Source organism: Pyxicephalus adspersus, chromosome 4 (genome assembly GCF_032062135.1).
Source record: "Pyxicephalus adspersus chromosome 4, UCB_Pads_2.0, whole genome shotgun sequence".
Classification (NCBI taxonomy): Eukaryota; Metazoa; Chordata; class Amphibia; order Anura; family Pyxicephalidae; genus Pyxicephalus; species Pyxicephalus adspersus.
The window spans coordinates 139,784,668-139,808,157 of record NC_092861.1 but is presented as its reverse complement, the minus strand read 5'-3'; the positions used below and the strand labels follow the sequence as shown (position 1 = coordinate 139,808,157).

The 23,490-nt window shown below is 39.0% G+C and overlaps 1 protein-coding gene across 4 annotated transcripts in view; it reads left to right on the top strand.

Annotated features, from left to right (window-relative positions):
* Positions 1-23,490, top strand: part of EML4 (EMAP like 4) — a 135,031-nt gene that overhangs the window by 72,412 nt on the left and 39,129 nt on the right. For all 4 annotated transcript variants that reach the window (XM_072409791.1, XM_072409788.1, XM_072409790.1 and 1 more), the window contains exon 2: positions 15,314-15,496. In XM_072409791.1, coding sequence (XP_072265892.1) covers positions 15,314-15,496 — 183 coding nt within the window. The remainder of the gene's footprint in view (positions 1-15,313; positions 15,497-23,490) is intronic.

The window sequence follows — 23,490 nt, the reverse complement described above, 5'->3', positions numbered from 1 at the left end:
CAGTCCTTTCCGTTGTCCCTGGATGCAATCACTAATTCTAGTTACCAGCGACCGTTATGGGAGCATCTGTACAAAGACTAAACAATAACATTTGAGTAGCTTCTGTAAAAATCATGAAAAATTGTAAATATTTTGCTTGGCCAGATCTTGCAGGACTGATAACAATTCCTCCTTCTCCCCCCATCCCATGGAGCACATTTTGTGATTTTTTTAAATGTGCTCTTCAATTTTTGCTGTGTCATATTTTTTATTGGGCCTTTAATAAAGGGTTTGTATATTCTGGATCTAGTGTAGTGTTTCAACCTGGCTTCCATTGAAAACACTAGGGTACCTTTAGAGGTTGCTAGGGGTTCCTTGAGCCAAAAGCAGTTTTCCAATTTCTGAACCTCCTAGGTCAGTTTACCTGACATCAATGATCCTTTTAACAGCAGCAAGCTTGGCATTCTTCCCACTGACCTCCATACAAATGTACTGTGAGCTGTGGATATAATAATTATAGGAGGGCTTCCCGAAGACATGAAAGTTATTTCAAGGGTTCCTCCATGGTAAAAAGGTTGAGATGGTGAGTGGTAGAGGACAGTCGCTGTGCTTTATTACAACGGACGAAGAAATACCTGAAACGTGTTACTACCGCTATGTATTTCTGCTGTTACAACCAACTTATTTGCAAGGTTTGTTAGTAAATCACACAATATCACATGATAATCTGAGTTAAAGTATGGGAAGGTTCAAACCTGCAGCAAGAGCAAGCAATCCTGACCAGCTCCGTTCACCTGGCACCTTACCAGCTGCTTGCACCGCAGCGCTGGTTCTTAAATACCCAACATTTACAGATTTGACTGCACCCCCATTCATTCTTTATTGGGCTTCTGATGATACAAGTAGCTGTTCACCGAAATGAGGAAGCCGTAACTGCACAGCAACCTCACCGCCAGTCTGAATGTAGTCTAAGCATAGGAGTGCGGGAGCTACCATTGCTGCGTTACTCTAATCTTCAATAGCACATAAATCACCTGGACCAAGTACATAGCCCAGACGTCATCACAGGGTTGCTACATCGCAAGGTAGTAATGGTGGGACCAGGATGATGAGTGAATGTCAGAAATCAATCTTAATTTCCCATTTACCTGTCAAAGTATGTAGTCTCCTTCAATAGTCTCCAATTTCATTCCGTAGAAATGATTACCTGAAGGCTTTTGGGAAAATAGACTTTTTCAGGAGTGTTGAGTCCCCGCAGCTCTGTGACTTTCCCTTTACTGATCTCTGTTGTGTCCTGTACTTTGAGGAATTATTTCTATCAAATTAAATTAGGTATTGTAGTTCAAGCAACAGGAAAGGATAGCTCTCTCCTCCACAGGTTGCAGAAGTTTTAAGCTTTCATTTTCATGGCAGAATCACTTGGTTATATTTGTCACAGGAACAAGGTACCAATGGTGCATGGGGCTTTACACTATCCAGCCATCTCTGGCTCTCTGGTTTTAGAGTCAGGTTTAATATATTGGGCTTTATCACTACAATATTTTAATTGAATTATATTGTGTTACTTATTCAGACAGAACCAGTTTCTTTCATAGCTCTGTAGAAAGCATAATGTAGTAAAGAAACACAATGTAGTAATGCCAAGCTGCTCTGGCAGGTTCAAGGTTTTGGACCAGTAAGGTTACGTTCAAGCTGGCTTATCTTAGGTATTTTGCTTCCCTTGATTCATTCTTACCTTCATCATCAAATGGCTAATAACCTTGTGTGTTCTTAAATAGCCTATTTTTTGACCCATGTATAGCATTCCTGGGTCTCTGTGCTTTTTTTTTTTATAATACAGGGGCAGGTCAAGGTTGTTGGGAGGAACCAAGCAGGTACTCTACCTACCTTTCCTAAAAACATTACTAGATATTGCCCCAGTCAGTGTTTCCCCCAATCCCTTTTAGCTGGGCAAACCACCCAGCATTTTTCAGTAACCTCCTGGATGTTTTTTGGTGGTTACTTTAAAAATGGGTCACAATACAGGGGCCACCATCAGCCTACAGCTTCTTCCCACCCATCCTAAAAACATTTCTAGGGAGAATACTGACCCCAGTACTTTCAGGAGGGGTCATGGGCTGGCTGTAAGAGGTTATGCAAACATTCATACCCTAGCTAGGTAGATGTCAATCAGGAGAAGTTACCGTTTCTATTTAGTCTGCATGCACATTCAGATCACCATAAGTAAAGCTCACATGTGATTCTGAGCCTTGATGGTTGAAGGAACAGCAGTTCAGTGAGTGAAAGTGACTGATCAAGAGCAATGAGGGAAAATGGCTAGATGATGCTTCTCCATTCCTCCAGCTAGAAAATGAGGTGCTAACCTACTTGCTGCAGTTTCTAATGTGTACTGGGAGAAGCTAACTACACGTAGGGCAATCAGATTAAGTATTTCAGTACTGGCGAAGAGCCTGCACAGCTATGAGAGTCTACCGAGAAATAGAGTTCATTTTTTATTTTAAGCTTTATTATTATTATCATGACAATATGGAACACACCCTGGTGTTGGCACGCTTGTGTTGATAAACCACACTGGTTTCCACCTTTGTATATTGAATAATATCAAGTCATTTACCAAAACAATGGGCGTCTAAATACACCAACCACCTTCTCTTGTGTTATCTGCAACAAAACTACCAAGATAGTTCAAGATTTCCTTATGAAGCCAATGAGAAGGGGCTGGACCCTTTCTTGTTTATTACTTTCTGTGTTCCAGTTGTAAAGATTTCCCCTCCTGGTGATTACCTGTCATTTGGACAGAAGGTGATGGAAAATCCTCCAGGGACATGTTGTTGTTTTTGAATATTTCTTTAGAAAGCTCTTGGGGCCAAAGAAATTGGTATTTGTATTTGAGATCATATGACACTGTAATTGCACCCAGGTGGACAGGTATATGACTCTTCCAGGTAGTACAGAAGGTGCTGTTTGCAGCTGTTCATGGTAATGCAATGCAAAGATTATGTGTGTTTGGGTGCATTGTATACAACAATCTGAGCAACGCAGGCCTGCGTATATGGGCCACTGTAGGCCACAGTGAAGTCTCCCTTGGAAGTGCTTTTGCATGTTTTGTAGTTCTTATGGAACATTGTTCACATTTTTAATGAACATCTTTGTCTTTCAAGTTGTCTCTATAGCTAAAACTTTCTTCATAGTGCTTTGATAGAACAGTTAAGTTGTATAGTTCATCAGGTTGAAAAAAGACATAAGTCCATAAAGTTCAACCCCTAGGGAAATAAACATCCCAGATATAACACCTCAGGGACATAGTTGATCCAGACGAAGGCAAAAAAAAAAACCCTGGCACATCCGGCTGTGACAAAGATTTTCTCTGACTTCCTGTATTGGAGAAACAACAGGAAAGGGAACACAGAGAAGAGAAGACCCCTAGTTATCTTCTTGTTCTTGTGACAAAAGTGGAATTTTTCACCATTCTCTAAGTGGCAATAGTCTCCAGGACAAATAAATTAAATTTTCTTACCAGGACAAAAACACTTGGAGGGACCTGGCTAAGGTTCCATCTTCTCCCTGTGCTGCTAATAACACAATCTTTCTGTATCTGCAGCCCAGCCTGGCAGTGACTCCCTGCAGGTCCATGCATTGGTGCTTGCTATATTTAGTGCTGCTTAAACAGTTGTTCACTGTTGTATGTGTAGTGTAAACAAGAGTGCAACTAGCAGAACAACACATCAGAAGTGTATATATGTATTCCAGATCTACTACTTGTATAACTCTTAAATTACCTTATGGATTTCTCTGTTACCACACTGTGCTATGCTCGTGGTACTAAATAAAAGAGATGTTGACAGTCTACGTGAGCAGTGTCATTTCATAAATCTGTTATAGCTTTGTCTGAGAAGTCTGTTCTGTATTAAGCCTTTATTTTACTGTTCTACTTAGCAAACTCATATGCCTTGCATTTTCTTTATTTGTTATTCTGTTTGAACCTGAACCCTTTGTCTACCATTGTTCTACAGATGTGTTTTTTTTTTAGTCCCATGTATAGAACCCTCTAGATTTCTGTGGAATCTTAGGGGTTTCTGGAGAGGTTGCCAGGGGTTCCATGAGCAATGGCAACTTTTGGACCAATGATCTTTTTGGATCTATGGTAGGGACATTAGATTTCCAGCTAGGGACAGCTAGTGAGATGACTATGGACTTTGTAAAAGTGCTGTGTAATATGTGGACACTATATACTGTATAGTAATATTAATATATACACATGGCATAACCTGTGTACATTTGGACTATATTTTTAGAGTATTTATGGTCTGCCTGCAATGGTTGAACGTGTTCTCTGGCCAGAGGTATGGCAAGAAATGGCATGCACATGGCACCACTATTACCAGTCATTTTTCAACGTGGTATTGAACTCGAAGACTATGTTTAGATGAGCATTGAAAAAAAAAAATGAATGTACAAAAATGTATTTGTTGTTCAGTGAAGATAAATGTTGAGTTTTTTTTGACATTTTTGTACACCCAGTAGCAGGCCTTTTCTTCATTTTGGGAAACTGATACTTCCTATGTCAGTAAAATTAAAAATGGCCCATGAGAAACAACTTGACTAAATAACAAGATTGTAAGGGTGCTGCTATTGACTTTTTGATTTATGATACTACCAAAGAAGTCCTCAATGCTCTCCTTGTACCTGCGTATAGTGCAAAGGACATGCATAATGTTAAATGCACTCTGTGGCATTTGCCCTTGTCTTTTGCTGCTTCTTCTTCATTACCCCACCGGTCACTAGATCTCCAGTTATTGTAAGAGTAGGTCTGATAAGAGGAAGAACGCCTCGGTCCCCAACCCAGATGTTCCCCTCTATACAGAGACTACATTGACATCAAAGCTTGGTCAGCAATTGTAAAAATTAGTTGCATGTTCTCTGGAAGACCCTCATAAATCTATTTATCCATCTTTTAGCCAAACGTTGGAAAGAATTACTGCGTTAATCTCCAGGGGCCCCAACATACACTATTACTGGCTTCTCTCCAATTGTAAGCAAAGGATGTAAAATATATATTTAGTTTTATTTGGCGATTTCATCACATTCACATGTTAAAGCAACATCCTGTCATTCAGTGCCAAATTTTATCTGTGCTTTTGGTCATTGTATCATTGTAATTATGCCATAACCAGTGAAATGATTCTTTACTTTTCATATCTGCTTTTACATAAGGAATGTGTGTAAACAAGAAAAGCAAGTTATGTCAAAATGTGACGAGTTCTTTTTGGGTTAGGGTTCAGGTTATGTATGGGGGAAATAGGGTAAATTAAAGAATATTTGTAAGAGTTCAGGTTTTAGGATTTGCATGAGCAGGAGGTAAGTGTTAAGGTTTGGGATGAGTTAAGTGTTAAGAACATGAACACTAGAACTACTGGGGCCAGGTTCTTGGTGTCTATTGCAGTGTTCAAAACAGAATATTTTTTAAGCTGTGTGGGAAGAAATTGAAGGGGAATGGCAGCCCCTGTATTGTGACCCATCTCTTCAGTAACCACCCAAAAAAGTGTCGGGTGGTGCACCCAGCTAAAAGGGGCTGAGGAGAACACTGAATTGTACCAAACACTTGTCATTTTACACGTACAGTATATTCCAAGTCATTTTCTTTATGCATGACATTTTAATCATTTCATTTTTTTTGCATGGTATGAGCAACTTTCTTGTGGTTTTTCACAGCCCGGTCTTTATGAATAACCGCAGAAGAGCATCAGTATATCACTGATGCATTTGCATGATCATAGAAGAAGATCTGTTGTGCATATGAGTTATCTTTCCAGAACTTTATTCTGATTTTACTTTTTGTTTTTTTTAAAAAATGAAGAATGACCTTAATTTGTCACAAGTTTGTTGACCCTGTGCTGCTTGTGTTTGACCTTGCTGTCCAATGCAGCAATCTCAAGGCCTGTGCAAAAGCTCAATAATTATTATAGACGGTCATTATAGACTGTTTTAGTAATGATTGTTGGAAGTAAAAGCTGCTTGGCTAATGCCAATTGCCAGTTAGTTCTGTTATATGGAAAGAAGAGCATGAGGAACACGTGGGAGGTCCCCCTCTGCGTTATTTCCATTAGTAAAACATTAGCTGTCATAAGTGTTAGAATTAGTGTACATATAAATAAAGGGTTCACTGGTTGGCGAACATTCAATATATTGCATTAAATGCCCATTTGCCACATCCCAAATATAGGAGGGGCACCCCACTGTGCTCTCTTCCATTCACTTTTATTGAATGGATCGTCCATGCATCCGTCAGGATGGTCATTGGAATGGCGGACGACGAACGCTGTACACTGTACACATCTGCCGTGTACATAGCCTTAGTCAGTTTTACTTTAATTCATCATGTTTGAAGATTTAATATGGTGACTCGTTAAAAGTAAATTTTAACCTGTATTAAAAATCTAAATGGAAAAAAAAAATAATTCTAAAGCCTTTAAATACAGCAAATGAGACTTGGAGACTGTGGTTGGGCACTTGGGCTTTTCTCTTGGTGTTTAACAACCGTAGGAATTTTTCTCTTACGTTCGCATTTTTGCTGTCCTGTGCACATAAATTAGAATAAAATTAGTTAATTAAGCAGATTGTGCACAATTTGCACAGAATATTGCTCTGCAAATGCACAGCTCTGAGGCTGGTTTTGCCAGCAAGACAGATTGTCATAGAAATGTAACACACTGCAGACAACAATGGTGCTCATCACAGTTTATGTACATACAGTCTTTTCATTTTAACCCTGAGGCTTGTCCTCGCAGCAAGAAGTCAGGGCTGATTAATGGTTTTCCATTGCACTCTGTATACTAACACCATACATGATATTATATAGATTGATTCCCACTCCCCTAATAAAGGAAACTTCCTATAGAAAAATGAATAGGGTGTCCCAAGTTTTGTAAATTGTGCACAATGACTTCTAACACAATGTCAGTTTAATATTACACAGTATTTATAAAGTGCCAACATATTACTCAGGGCTGTACAGAGTCCATAGTCATGTCACTAACTGTCCCTCAAAGAGGCTTACAATCTAATGTCCCTACCATAGTCACATGTCTTTAATACAGTCTAAGGTCAATTTTGGGGGAATTAACCTAACTGCAAGTTTCTGGAATGTGGAAAGAAACCGGGGTACCCGGAGGAAACCCATTCAAACATGGGGAGAACATACAAACTCCATGCAAATAGTGTCCTGGCCAAGAATGCTAACTTCTGAGCCACCATGGGCTGCCCAGGTTTGCAATGAACTGGTGTGAAACCAAAGACCCAAATGTCTTAGAATAGTCAGACCTGAATTCGGCCAAGAATACTGTGGGGGTGAATACTTTACAGCAAACAGTAGTTTGCTTTTGTCTTATAAAAAATATGTTGTAACCCAAAATGATAGGTATGTTGGGTGATTCAAACAATAAAAGCCTCAATTAAATCCACTTTATCTTCAGCTTGCAACACAACATATTGAAGTCTTTGTATGGGTGTGAATGGCTCCTTGCAAACCACCCTGCAGCTCTCTTGCACATCATATTATGGAGTTGGCGATGGTGGTTTTACCTGTGTGGCCTCCAGATCTGACATTTCTTCTCTGCAGGAAGGAAGTGGGTGGCTGTTTTTATGACACCAATTTCAATGGCACATTTGCAGATTTCATTATTTGCAAAACTGATTAAACATAATTGAGTTTCTAAAATCTGCTTTAGGTGAGATGAGAAGCCTTTTGTCAGTGTTGCAGAATTTTACTTTCAGCTGAAATAAGTGTTTAAATCTGCTTTACACATTACTGCAAAATTCAGTGTGAACATTTTAAATGTTAGGAATAGTTGGTGCTATATAAATCTTTCTTTTCTTCTTGTGATAAGTAAGACTATTGAAGGTAATATGGTAATAATTGACTTGTCTGTATTGTGTTGACTGGTTGAATAGTGTTTAATTGGTATGGTAGCCATTGGAGGATAAGGGGGCCTGTTTTGTGATGGCTAATGGTGAAATTATTCTCAATCAGTCTACAATCAGTCCTTAAGACACTGATGAAGATTCACTGAGTTTATTTGGGTCTTGAGTAGCCTTTTTTAAAGATAGGGGAACTAATTAAATACCTTTTAGGTCCTAGGGAACCCTTGCTATAATTACTATATTCACAGCTCATAGTTTGATGATTAGTGCCAAAAATGTCATCCTTGCAGATAGCCAAAAAGACCATTAGTGTCCCTTAATCTGACCTGAGAAGCACAAATTGCCCATTGCTCAAGGACCCCCTAGCAACCTCTGGAGGAGTCCTGGTTGATAAACACTGATGTATAGTGTATGTAAATGGCAGCATCCAAATTCTGCAAGCTCCTCTCATGTACATCTTGAAGGACTGCTAGCAGCCTCTTGCTTCGTGTTTCTATGTTGTTTAGGCTTTCTCTATTGGTGAAATGGACCCAAACCTATAAGAATATCTGGCTTTCATATTAGCAGATTTAGGTGCTGATTTACCAAGATCGCCAGGTTGCTGTCAACAAGACAGTTTTAACCATCTACAGATTAAAGATGTTATATACACCACGGATTTCTTCAGTTTGCTCACTGTGGCTCCTGTTTCACTGATGGTAGTAACAGCCTGGTATAGTGATAATTGACTGAAATTACTTAACTATTTTCTGACAGTGTGTCAATGTGGCAGCTGCTACTGCAGATCCTGGGCTTAGTAAAGTGTATATCTGGGTAAAATTAATAAATCTATATATTCGATACATCGCTGCAAAACATGCACATATCCCAGTGTCTGTTATGTATGTATGTGTATGTATGTATATATATATATATATATATATATATATATATGTGATCTACTTGGAAATCCATTGTGTTCTGAACTTCCTGTTTGAGCCGACTACACAGTCCCCTGTTGCATTGAAATCCTAAGGAGGGTTGTCAGCTTTGCCTAGCAAAATATCTCGGGCTTTCATCTTCATAACATGAAGGGGGAGATTATCTGTGGATTTGAGAGAATTCAGGCAGGCATAGAAACACAGTGTGGTCATTTAGGTTTGGAGCCCATTAGATTTTATCAGGAATTTTTAAAACTTGCAGCATTTTAAAGAGACAAAATATGATGAGATGTGCATGTATTGCAGAGATGTGCTGCTATTTACTTTTATTCTTTAAAACAAATCTTTTTGCATAGTTAACCCTGTTTGCACAATTGAAACTTTACCTTTCTATTCTCTCCTTAGTATAGGTAGAATTTAAAATGAATAAACTTTTCAACACAGTTTCAGGGTTTGCTGGATTGCTCTGATCTCTGTTCCGCCGGAGCCCACACTTTGTATGTCACTTTTTTTTTCTGAGAAGTGTAGAGAATTACTGGTAAGTTCCTGCTGTGGTTAGAGCTTCTGATTTGGTAGCTAAGACTCATTCATGTCAGAAGTTTCTTTCAAATTCTCTAGCAAATTCCTAGCATTACACTATTTATATTTTTTTAAATATAAAAGACTTTGTCATCTATTACAAAAATTACACCCAACCTACAGTGCTTTGTCGTGCTTCAGGTTGTCAATTCTAGCCAAAGTAAACAAAAAACCTCAAAGCTTTGTAATTCATTGTTTTCCCTTTTTTAACTTGTGTCTTAGATTCAGGCAATCTCTGTCCTGTCTCACATGACACTGAGGAAAATACTGGGAAATTCAGCGTAAGAATGGCAGGTGCACTGAAAAATGTTAAGGTGCAAGTTTGACAGTTTTGTAGAAGTTTGTAAAAGGTGTAGAAAATGGGTATTAAAGAAAACCTGAACTATGGAAGCAAAAAGCAAGCAGACAAATGACTAGTCACGAACATTTCCTATAGGCTGACTACACTCGTTCTTGATGGTGAAGGTATTGGTGGAGAATTATGAATTGGGTCTATGTTGGATCTGCTGCTATGAGGAATGGCGTGATAATACAAAGAAGTAGCAGGAGAGAAGGAGAAAGCACATAGAAGAAGTGGGGAAATCATTGTAGCTCAGGTACAGCTTCCTGTCCAGCAACAATAGGAGACACAACAACAGTAACATCATCAAATCTCATGATGCTGTCAGAGGCACAATGCTTTACACCAGGATTCCTCCCAAACTTGCTAGGGGATCCCTGAGCAAGGAGCAATTTGTATTTCTCAGGTTCAGTTAAGTGACACCAATGACCTTTTTTGATATCTGTAAAGATTACATTCTTCTCAATGGTCAATAATGTAAGAGGTATTTCTACCACTGACCTCTGCAATAATATACTGTGAGATGTGGATATATTAATTACAGAAGGGGTTGCTTGAAATGCTGAACGTTATTTCATGGATTCTTCCATGTTAAAAAGATTGAGACACTCTGCTTTACACTTCAGTCAAAACTTTGTTTGAAGTTTCCTAAATCCAAACTTTTAAACATTTTCCCAAAAGGAACTGAGAAAGTAACGCAAAAATATGCTGGAGGCTCTTTCACTTCCTGTCCATATGTCGTTAGGATAGAAATGGAGGGGAAATGTCTCTCACCCCCATTTTGTTGTATTAGAGTAGGTGTGAGCCCTGCTTTATGTATTGTGTGCTGTGTAAGCACAGCTGGTAGGCAAAATGATCAACTGGTGATATTGGGCATTAGAAGGAACAAATTCATGAACTGTTACAAGAGAACATTGCTGCTGTGTTGAAATTGTAAAGCCTACTTCATTTTGGTATAACATGCTGCAGCCATATTTTACAAATCCCTTGCATATGGCATGCCTCTTTATTTTGTACACCTCCCTCTCTTTACTTGACTCATTGGGGCCTGATTTAATAAAGCTCTCCAAGGCTGTAGAAGATACACTTCATCAGTGAAGCTGGGGGATCCAGCAAACCTGGAATTGATCTGCTCCAGGATTCAAAATATTTGCTAGCAAAACAAAATGTCTGTGAAGAAATCCATTCTGGGTTTGCTGGATCACCTAGCTTCACTGATGAAGTGTATCCTCTCCAGCCTTGAAGAGCTTTAGGGAATTTACCTGTTCTTTTGTTCAGTCTGTTGCTTGCTGCTCAGTTCCAACAGATGGATGGATCTCTGCGCTGGTGCTTCGGCTTCTGGTCCCATCTTTTTGTGCAGTGCTCCCTGCAGATGACTGTTATTCCAGCTGTTTCTCCTCTCTGGAGACTCTGGGATCCTGTGAATGTGTTTTTTTTTTACTCCAGTGATGGCAGAAAGCAAATGCTTCTCATCTCATTCCTGGACTGACCTGATCTTTTATAGTCCAGATGTTGTCTGAACCTTCATTATGGGAGAAGAGAAGCCTGGCCAGAAGATGCTGAAGCATGTCACTTACTATAATATTGGATAATATGTGTGACTGTGGACTTTGTACAGCGCTGTGTAATATGTTGGCACTATGTAGTATAGACAGTATTTATATAAACTATTCCTGCAATATTAGAATGTTTATAGTCCCCTCTCCTGGCTACTTAAACCTGAAAAAGTTTGCATTTGAATAACTTAAGCCACCTAAAGATTCATCAGATCTGATAGTTCTCCATGTGTAATGAAGAGGTTCTATCGATTAGGACACAGCAGTAATGTGGGGGCTGCAAGATGTAACTGTAAAACAATGCGTAGGACACAGGCAAACATGTAGAAAAGGAAACTTGCTGCATCAGGGCAAATCGCAAGGAGCATGAGCATTGCTGATTGCAGAGCTATAATGATCTAATTAAGCATGGACATGTTTTAGGTCTGCAGAGAGACCACTGATTCAACACAGAGGACCAGGGTTCTTCACTGCAGCATCATGGCAGGGGACGGGCTTTTCTATGTAGGCTATGGATGTTTTTTAAAGAACACAAACTCTAAACCGTTTTGTTATTTTTTATTTTCATGCACCTCGAATATATTTATCTAGTTTAAACTGAAAGATCTGTTGGCTTTTAAAGCGGAACTAAACCCTGCGGCTGTTACCTATCCGCACTCCCTTGCTGGACGCCTCCATCTTTCTTCTGCCCAGCAGCGGTCTTCTCCAGCAGGAGCGTGGGAATTCATTCATCCCGGCACACACAATGGAAGCCTGTGCAGCCCAGCTTGTTCACATATTCCTGGTGTGATCAGTTAGGTAAGATGTGTTATTGCAGAAGGGACATCACTTGCACCATTCTGCAATAACCACCTGCCTGAATCTCTGTCTAATGAGACTTTAGTTCCACTTTAAGCTATCAGTAGTTGATACCAGCTTAATACATTTTAGCTGTAAAAAAAAAGGTATTCAATATCTTACAGTTAATAGCTATAGCCTTAGTAAAAAGCCTTTTCTTCACCCAGCAGCTGCTGACTTGGACCATTGCACTCTGTGTGAAAGCAGTGGTCGGTCTGCAGAGATCCAGCAACATCTTACAAAGGCAAACTGATAGCTTAGCAATCGGCAAAGCTCAAGCTCCTAACTGGATGAAGGATTCTGCTTCTGACTCCGTAGGGGACATGTCAGACTTTTGCAGAGAGAACACTTCTTCCCTATAGAAAGAATCCAGTCTGACTCTGCAGCATACAGGCCAGGAGCGGACCTTGCTACTCAGGCTTTGGTTGCTTTAGACTTTCAGTGCTATAAGACATTGAGTACATTTTTGTTCTGATGCACCGGGAACCATCTGCATTTGCAACTTGCACCATTTGGACAATTTCTTGTGGTTGCAAGTGCTAATGCCCCACAAACAACCCAGCATAATCCTGTGCAATGAAAACTGGCAGAATCAACAGGTAATATAGATATTTAGTTACACAAGAATGCCCAATACGTAAAGTTAGCAATAGTAATGTGCAAGACACGGAAAGATTTTACATTTTGCCTGGAATTCCACTTTAAACTAAAATTGAATTTGGGCTTTAGACTAATTACTTGCTGAGCTGAGTTTTTCCCCCTTCTTTAATATGAGTCTGGGTTTTATTTGCATAGCGCACATTTTTCTCCTTGCACACACTGTATCGTGCTTTCTTAAAACACATGGTCACACAGTGTGGCAGCTCAGACAGATTTTCTGTTCATTTCACACATTGCAGAAGCTCTGTATATTTAAATACAGTGTTTAAACATACATACGTTATGTTATTAACATACCTAGGCTAAAAAATCCACAGCTGTGCTCCCATAATTGGGATGACTGGGAGATAATTACCCTATATACTTTATCTTCACCCGTAAAGGTTTTCTTTACTTTGGCAACTAACCCCCCCATTCCCAGTTGTAATTCTCCAATGTGGAAGACATCAGTCACCAGGAAACATACAAAGTGCAGCGCTACAGCTGCATGGCCTCTAATATGAATGGGTGCTTTTAAGATTTTCCACCAATTAGTGAACTCTGATATCTTGGCAGAGTCTTTGCCAGCACCAGTGACCCAGGCACGGTACTCTGGGGAATGGCCTTTACAATTACAGCCAAAAGTCTGGTGAACAGAGCCGCACTGTATGAGCCGCGTCTGACCGAAGGTATACAGTTCAACCGTTGTGTCCCATATATACTCTCTGGAATAGTCTTTCCCATCCTATTCAGCTTGCTTTTACTTTCTGCTCATTTAAAAGAGCACTCAAAACCCATCTTTTCAAACTTGCCGACCCATCTTCTTCTGTCTTTTAAATCCCTCACTACTTACCAACATTCCATATCCCCCCCCCCCATTCCATATCCCCCCTTCCAAGTGTGTGCTACTTTTCGGGGCAGGGTCCTCTCCTCCTTTTCGGTCACTGTCTGTATCTGTACAGCGCTGCATATTATGTTGGCACTATATAAATCCTGTTTATTAATGTCAAATTTTAAACCTGATATAAAGAGCAGATTTAGCATTTTAGCACTTGTTAGTCCACTTAAACAACATTTCTCAACTAATTGTTTAGGCAATTTTTTTGTTGTGTAAACTTTTTTTATTGTTGATTTTTCTTTAAAAGATAATAAATACAAACAAGTAAAAAATAAAAAACAGATTCTCCAAAATTATTGTTAAATAGTACATACCCTAAATATTAGATTTTGATTTTTATCCAAATAGTATCGGCATTTCTCTCCTTCTAGGTTTTTTATTTCCTAAAAGCTAAATAAAGTATGCGGTGTGTTTTTAATGTGACTTGCAGGAGTTGAGTCAGTGCAGACTGGATGCAGAAGCCGTAATTCCCATATTACCTCTGAAGAATAGTTATATCCATGCCAAGTCTCGTCTGCTAATCTAGGCCTAAGTGTCCAAGCAGATTCTTGGATTCAGCACAGAATTCCTTCTTTTTCAGTCTTGGAGTTTGAAGCCAAGCGACTTACCATCAAATACTTTATTTATTTTTATATAATTAATGATTAATGATCACATGATGACTAGAAAAAGAATCCTTACAAGATCGTTCAACTTAAAAATAAATTTGTGCATATTTTTCACAGGCTCTGTATAAATAAAGCATCGAAATGAAGAAAGTCTTAGAAATTTATGTGGAATTAAACTTCAAAGATAAAAAATACCAAGCAGGCAAGTTCGATGTTGCAGAAAAGAGAGAGGCAAAAAAGCCTTAATTGCCTGTTTGCAGTTTTTTAACTACACTTACCTCTATCTTTGCTCCTCGCCGGCATTCTCACCGGACCTCTTCCTCATTCGGGATATTTGGCCATTTTGATGCAACTTTCACACATGCACATGTTTGACACGGTCGTACCACAGATGTTTTTTTTTTTTTTATACAAAAAAGCTTGAATTTATTAATTCCTAAAGCTGAGCTCAACCAATTGTCTGAAAGAAAATTTTGGTGGTCTGCAGCTCTGGAGGGTGCACCCCCCCCCCCCTTCCCCAGCGCGGTCCATCTCCTTACTGGCCAGAGCTGCGGACCATGTCCCCGGTATAGATCACAGGGTCAGACTTGCGATGGGAGAGTGGATGGATTCTGGCATCATAACATCACTCTGGGGGAAGTTTCTTCCCCTTTAAATGACACACGGCTCCCCTCACATGCTCTGTCCAGAGTCTGCAAATTTAGTGGTCTGTTTAGAGGGCCAAAAGGTTGGGGACCACTGATATTGAAAAGTCTATCGGTAAACCCAAAGAAAAGGTTTTTACTCGAGTACGAGAGTCATATTTTCTTCCATAAAATTTTATGCACTTTTGGCACATTTTCCTATGCGTTTAATTGTGTTCAATTAAGGGGTGTGGATGGACTCTGTTACCAGCATGTCGGTAGATATCTAGCTTTTTTTTCCCTGTAAATATTAGGATAATTTTCCCCATTTTTTTTTTTTAATTAAAAGTGTATTAACCTCTAGCCAGTCTAGAACCCTAGAGCTAATGGTCTCTCTCTGCTTTCTTCCCACAGATGATAGTGTTTCTGCAGCAAGCACTTCTGACGTGCAGGACCGTCTATCTGCCCTGGAGCTGCGAGTCCAGCAGCAGGAGGATGAAATCACTGTGCTTAAAGCTGCCTTAGCTGATGTGCTCAGACGTCTGGCTGATTCCGAGGATCAAGTGGCAACTGTGAGAAAAGCACCTCTTAGCAAAGGTATGACAATTTTTACTGCCATTGTTGGCTGGGAGGAAACTACAAAATCTTTTTTGATTTACAGAACCCTTTGAAAGTTAACATTTGATGGCTGGCGTGCAGAATCTTGGGGTAGATATTTGATGTTCCCAGAGTATGAGCTTATCACCAAATGCAGGATATTACACAGGTGTATACACAGAGTTTAACCTAGTCCCTATTTAATGTACAGCGCTGCGTAATATGTTGGCGCTATATAAATCCTGTTTAATAATAATAATAATAATAATAATAATAATAATAATATTAGTCTACTCTAGACACAGATAACAACCACAGTATTCCCCCAAAATTTTTTTAAGCTGTAGGCAAGTGCTGCCCCCTGTATTGTGTTCCAACATTTCAGTAACCACCCAAAAACAGCTGAAAGGGGCTGGGGGAAACACTGAACCATTTCTCTTTTTACTGTAGCTGCTGCCATAGAATTTTAACACATTGCTAGAATTAGGTTCACCTCTTGCAGTTGTGTTGGATGTCTACATTTCTTTCTTTTGTTTCTACATGTGTCGGACACTTCATCGCTCACTTGCTTGTCCCTTCTGCTATGAAGTAGTACACTAGTGTGGCTGGTAAATGGGGGGCCACAGCAATGGAAGTGAAGGGCTTGCAAAGAGTATAGATTCCATTTATCTGATGCAGTTATGGGAAGTCTGGTGTATATTTTTAGAGACTTTTTTTTTTTAGACTAGTAACATTTCTATATATTTTCAAGATGATTTTAGTCACTGTCCCTAACCTTTGTGGTTATGCAGATCTCAGGACTATTTTAAAATTTGATTTTACAGCATAAACAGCAAACAATCCCTAGCTCCCCAACTCTTTCATCACCTTCCTCTCACCAAACTGTGATGATAGCAGGTTTAGACCTGGAACACCATTGCTTTCTTCATTTTACTGCCAAGCCATATTGCTGATCCGGTCTTGACAGATACTAAAGCCACCCAATGAAGTGTCATATTCACCGACTAACTGAATGTAATTCCGAGTAGTATGAATGCTCCCAGCTGCTTCTGTTCTCATAACTCCTATCGCAGAGGATTTACACTCCTAAACTGCTACAATAAATATTCAATAAAGGGGCATCTAAAGTAATGTGCCAGCTTTGAAGGGCTAGGAATAGTTTCCACCATTGTATGTAGAATTTCAGGACTGGTAATAGTACGACTCTGGCAGTGTCAAAGGGACTGCTGTGTCTAAGAATATTCATTGAATGGTAACGTCAGCTTAGTTTGTCTTGTTTATTTTAAAATTTTGTTCTTTTTGTTGCAAAAAGAAAAGGAAATTAGTATGTCCTGTTTCAACAAAGTATCAGCATTTTTCAAGTGTTTTATCATAGCCATACTAGACCACTTTACTAAGTACAGAAACATTTTGCTCAAATTGACCTAAAGTGGAAGTAAACTGAAAATAAAAAAATAAAAAACACATTTACCCGTAATCCCACATATATGTCCGGAGGTTTCTTTGTTTGGATCCTGCTTTGTCCCAGTATCCGTCTTTGGTCCGGCACCAAGGGACCGTTATGCGCCGCCATTTTCTCTCTTTTTCCGGGTTCTTCTTCCTACGTCACCCGATCTCGCACTGTGCAGGCGCCAGATCAGGTGACGTAGATGGGGTAAAAGATTGCCAATCTCATTGCGCATGTGTGAGATCTCCTTCTGCGCATGCCCAAGATTAGGAGGAGCAGCCAAAAGCCTCTCGGGATTCATGAAGTAGGTATCCTGGGAGGCTTTGCACTCCCATCCACGACGATCAAGGCTGAAAGGGGAAGTTTTTACTTTAAATAAACGGCTCATCTACCGTTTTAGGTAAAGTAAGAATTTTGAGTTTATGTCCGCTTTAACAATACCTTTTAAATTTGTTAAAAAAAGAATTCCCTTCTAGTGCTAAAGGGAAAAAAATCCTGTTAAATGTTGTTCTAAGACATTCAGATGACACCCTAAAAAAGTTTTACTTTGTAACCACTTCTGTTTAAGTTCATGTCCATGTGGGCCTATATGAGCTCTCACCTCTTTTTCGTTGTGAGTAGAACTTAATAGTAGTAGATGAAGTTGCACCAAATAGGCACAAGCTAGATTGGAAGGCTAAATAGTTCAGCAAATGTGACCTCTAACATGTAGTCTGCTAGCTTCGGCTTATTTTTAAACAGTATTAATGGAACGCCAACATAATACGCAGCGCTGTACAATTATTAGGGGTTGCAAATGACAAAGAGATACAAACAATGACACGAGGGAGAAAGGACCCTGCCCCGAAGAGCTTACAGTCTAAGAAGTTCCTTGTGCAGTTTTCCTGGCTCAAAACATTAAACATTTTAAATATTATTTTTTTTGGTCTTGATAATTAATAAAGAATGAAGAATTAACACAGAACCCTGTAATCTATAGCTGGAATAGATAAATACATTTCTTAGAGTTTAAATCAGTTGATTTTTTTTTAAGTTATCAATGACATCAGTAAAGTTAATATAGGCCTACATTACATTTTTAGCCCACTATATTATATTGTGTTGTTTCAAATGTACTCCAGTGTCCTGTTTTCAATACAAACAGAAAAGTGTAATACACCCCTCAGCCCCGCCAAGTTTGCTATAAATAAATAATGCAAACAATAACATCCGTTTGGTTCTGGGAGGTTCTGATGAAGTCAGAAGTGGGTCTCTATTTACATGACAAAATACAAAGTTTGCAATAAATAAACTAAAAAAGTTGCCAACAGTAAGCAAATTTTCCATTTGCACCGATTTGATTGTATGAACTCCAGCACATTGCATTGTGCTGTATCACATAGCATTGGAGCCCAGTGCCTAAAATGCAACATATCTTTCAGTGCACAGTACAAAATATGTTTTGCTAGCACACCAACTTTACTGTAGATTCAAGATCTGTATAATATTTAAATTCAGTATACAGGTTCCAAAAAGCGATATTTTGAAACCTGAATTTCTTTATAATGGCTACTTGACATAATATTGGGGTACTAATAGCTAAATTCTGCATTATTTGCATAAACCTAGGCTTGGCTAGTTCTTTTAATTTGGGATGTTTCCTTTGAAAAACACTTTTTCTTGATCACCTATTGCATGAGGGTCTATTGATTAGACTATTTTAGATCAAAGGTTATAAGAAACTGACTGAGTCCAAATATTGATGGTAAGAGGAATTGGACAGACTGACTCTTTGAAGAGTTTGTGATATGTGATCTCAAAATTTTACAGCCACAAGTCTGCTTTTTAACATCTGTTTTCTTTCTCTGCATTTCAAAAAATGCTGAAACACGTTCTTTTAGCTGGTGCAGTAAAATTAGATGTCGCTTACATAAGGCGACCGCTGTTATTTGTTTCCTGCATGGACCTTTGTTCAGTTTAGGTTTCCTCTTCCTCAGTGGCTTTATTCCCTTAGGGCTACAAATGTCTGGATGGGAAATAGTAACTGTACATTCACACATTTTTCAAAAGACATATTTCAGTAAAGGATGTCACTCTGACTCACAAATAACCACCATCAAACCATTAGTGAAAACCAGAGACACAATTTCTCTTCCTGATGGCCATGTAACGCCAGGAAACAAAGGGACATGTGTAATGTTTGCCTTTCCCCGGGGGCGGGGGTGGTGGAAGGATAATGCAGAATTTATGTTTCTGGACACATTTATAGACCTGTCTGCAGATCATAAAAACAAATAATAGCGTTATATCTTTTTCAGCTTATGGATTTAGATTTCGTAGACTGTTTAAAAAATGATCTGGTCCAAATGAAAAAAAGAAATTTGTTGGTAAATTTAGGTGCTATTGAAATAATGAGCTTGAGGGAATTACTGGGGATACTACTGTTGTTTTCTTGCAGAAAATACTAGTTGTTGTCCCTTTAGGACCAATGTAGACAGGATTTAGGATTGGATCAATACCATCCTCTTAACACCAGTTTGAGATGCTTTCAAAATTTTTCTGCATGTGCAGTTAAGCAAGTTGCGACCTGCGATTGACCTACTTCAAAGTTTTTTTTCCCCCATGGATTTGTAGAGAAATGCGAACTAAATGAGAGTCGCAATGACTCTTTCACTACAAGGTCCAAACAAGACAGCCAAAGTTGTGATAGAAGATGCTATTTACTTTACCTTTCCACATGCCCATGTCTTCAAATATAATTTCAAATACCTTTTCTTGCTGTTAAAGTGGAACAATACCCCTCTATACTTGCTTGTTCAGGTTCCTTTGCAGGGCACCGCCATCTTCTTCCTTCTCTTCCTCCTAAGCTTTGGCTATCTTGGTTGGCTGGGTCGGGTGATTTAACAGGAGATCATTCAGTATGCAAATGGGAACCTGGGATTGCCAGGTGTTCTGGCAATCAACACTGAGGTGCGCATGTCACTGTTTTTGAGTTCTCTGGAGCACTTAGGCAGGTAAGAATGATCATTGCAGAAAATACATTGCCTGTCCCTTTCTGCAATGATTCCCTGCCTGATCAAACAGTCTCCAAGTCTGCTTTAATGAGAAGCTTTTGTACATTATTACAAAAGCTGTATCTAAACACTGTGACCATATATCTTTTTATTCTGAAATGAAAGGGCCCTTTTTAAAATAGTAGTTAAATCCATTAGGCGTGAAAAATGTGTTTACTTCTTTGATTTCTGACAGTTTTTGGCTCTCCTCCTGGTCAGCAAACAACGGGTCTTGTTTTGCATTCATTTCACATCTGGTGGTTGGGCTTAGCCAAAAAGATAAAGCGGACATTTCTCAGACTGTTTGTATTGCTAATTGTCAGACGTTGTGACACTTGCAGGTTTGCACAGTTTACCTGCTGGAAGAAAGCTGTCATTTTCGGGTGATTTATTCCACATCTGAAAATCATTGCATTCTCTAATCCAAACACATCTTGCATTCACGTGCCAAGGGGTATTATTTTGCTATTGCACAAAGGTGTACTTGTAGAAGTGGTGTAACAGATCAAAGACTGCTTATGAGGGTGAAAAGCTAATAAATGATTTCAACCTGAACCCTTGCCTTACCCTTCAGTTTTACAAAGTTCTGCAGGGTTCTCTTCTGTAGCTGAAATAGCTTTTTCTGATTTTAATGCACACCATGAACTTCTCTAAATGTCCATTGGAAGCTGCAAGTCGGAGTCCAGCTTTTTTTGCTGGCTGGATATCCATCATCATCATCTAGCTCTTTCCCATTCAGTCTGCCTGTCCCTGGCCGGCCCGTTTTATTTATTATTCTTATCAACTACTAATTATATAGCGCTTACATATAACCCAGCGCTTTACAAAGTCCATAGTCATTTTACTAATTGTCCCTCAAAGAGTCTCACAGTCTAATGTCATAGTCATACAGTGTTCTCCCCAGCCCCTTTTAGCTGGGCGCACCACCCGGCAGTTTTCAGTAACCACCCGGCTGTTTTTGAGTGGTTACTTAACAGTTGGGTCACAATATAGAAGCTGCCATAGGCCCACAATTTCTTCCCAATCAGCTTAAAAAAATGTGTGAAATAGAGTGAAAGCCAAATACCTAACTGCATGTTTTTGGGATGTGGGAGGAACTCACACAGACACAGGGAACACAAACAAACTCCATGCAGATAGTGTCTTGGCTGAAATTCGAACGTGGGACCTAGCGCTACAAAGGTCACAGTGCTAATTACTGAGCCAAACATGCTGTGTTGAAGTTTAGTTCTTTTATTCATGGATGCTCAGCATCACCTGTAGATGGGGTCTGTCTACAATAGAGATTTCCCCAGACTGATATCAACCCTTTATTTTGATTTTTTCCCATACACTCCTAAGAATTTTCATCAGGTTTGAGGGCTCTTGAAAGGGGTACCAAAACCCGGTACAATGATGTTTTCAGAAAGTTTTATACATAACCTTGTCAACTCTTTCATCCAGTCATGATCTGCCTACGTTTTTGGAGATAGATATAATCAGGTATAGAAGAATTTTAATCCTCTAGTACAAATGACGCCTTTTTTCATATTTATAGTAACCCTGATGTAATAAAAACAAAAGAATAAAACCCAGCCAATAATAAATAAAGGTAATTATAGGTATAATAAAATGTTTGCTCATGTAGCAGAGACAAAATCAAGGTGGAACCCCGGCAATAATAAATATTCCAGGCCCTAGCAGACCACAAAAAAAGCACACGATCATTGAATATCCAGAATAAAAGAAGGAGCTCCTATTTTGCTAGAAACATAGTTAGTTAAGAGATCTCTATAGTGAAAAAAAGAAAATTATTATTATAAATCTTTACTTTTTCACTTCTTTATTGGACAATTTTGTAAATATCTCTTGGAAATCCTGTTGGTTAAATTTCTCCTAGCCGATTGTTCATCTTCAGTGTTGTAAGAATGCCGTTCATTTATTGCAATCTCATCTTAAATCCAAATGTTCATCTTTCTTAATAGGATGCTTGGCAAAATCTTTATTAGATAATTTAATCTGACTGCAAAGAGATTTTATATTTTGATGACAGGTAACAAATTAAAATACAAATATCACTTAGATCAGTAAAAAAGAAACCTCTTACTATAGTTTGATCGTAGAAGAAAGTTATAAATAATTGCTTCTCATTGGAAAAGCATGCATAATGACAGGTAAAACCATTAAAGAGGGTTCTCTATTTCCTATGGAAGGTTTGTTCACCCCCTCCACTATGCCATTCAGCTATTTAAGGTGAGCTGCCAGGAAATCGTCTGGTGTACTTCACAGTTTATTGTTGGAAACATTTGGTTTTTAGCTATTTGGGCATCACACAGGATTTAGAATTGTCTGTAGTGGCCCCAACATTGCTTTGATGTGCAGTTATAGTAAACCTGTACTCGCCTGTCCCTGTTCCCCCCGCATGGCGACACCATCTTCCTTCTTCTGTTCCTGGACACTGTCCCCAGGCTATTTTCATTGACCAGGGTGGAAAGATGTAACTTCGGTGCAGGCGCGCTGGAGGTCCTTCAATCCCGGCTAGGATTGCCAGGTATCCTGCCAACCAAAGCGGAGCTGCACATACCCTGTGTGATCGGGCAGGTATTATTGGAGGAATTATTGCAGAGGGTACATCACCTGTCCCTTTCTGTAATATTGACCCGCCAGAATGCAGATCTTTAAAAGTGGAACTTTAATTCCACTTTAAATATTTCAACTTGTTCCCTTCACTAGCAAATCACAGTGTCTTCAATATAAGTAGGGGATTATTCCAGTAATTTTTTATATATGAATATTGGTCTATCCAAATGAGATTTTGAGAACCTATGGATAGGTTATTGAAAGCAGAACTTCCTCTAAAATGGAAGGTCCACTTATGCTTTATGTAGGTGAAAACTGCTGAAAAAAAGATCCCCTGTTGAAGTCTTTGTCAGTTTGGCTCCTGTTTACAGCGAGGTAGTCAGATCTATTTTACCCCCATCTTCCCCTGAAATACGCCGCCTGTCCCTGTTAATTGTACATAACTGCAAAGGAAATAAATGCTATCTTCTCCCTACAGGCTAGGCAGTACAACAAAACGGATCTTGCTCATGAGGGCAGGACTCCGTTTTTACTTTTAACTACAGTTCACCTTTATCAAAAATTTATGGTGAAACCAAGTTTATCCATAACTCGGTTCCTAAATCATTAAGTGACCAGCAAATGTAATTTGAAAAGAATTCTTAACTACATAAACTACAAAAATGTTTTGGGACTTCAAGGTCCTTTTTGGAAACTACATCACACATAATATTTAATTAAAAACCATATTTTATTTTAATAGATTGTTATTCAAAAATAAAGTTTTTTAAAAAAGAAAATATAAATAACAAACACGGGTAAAACATTAACATCACTTTTACAGTAAGACACAGAAAAACATGTTGGGTAGCTTTGTAAAATATAGAACAAATGCTTGAACAGTTCCTCTTATCTCCATTTGCCCCATTTGACCAAAGAAATTGGGTAGGGAAAATAGTAGTAGTTAAGACAAAGTG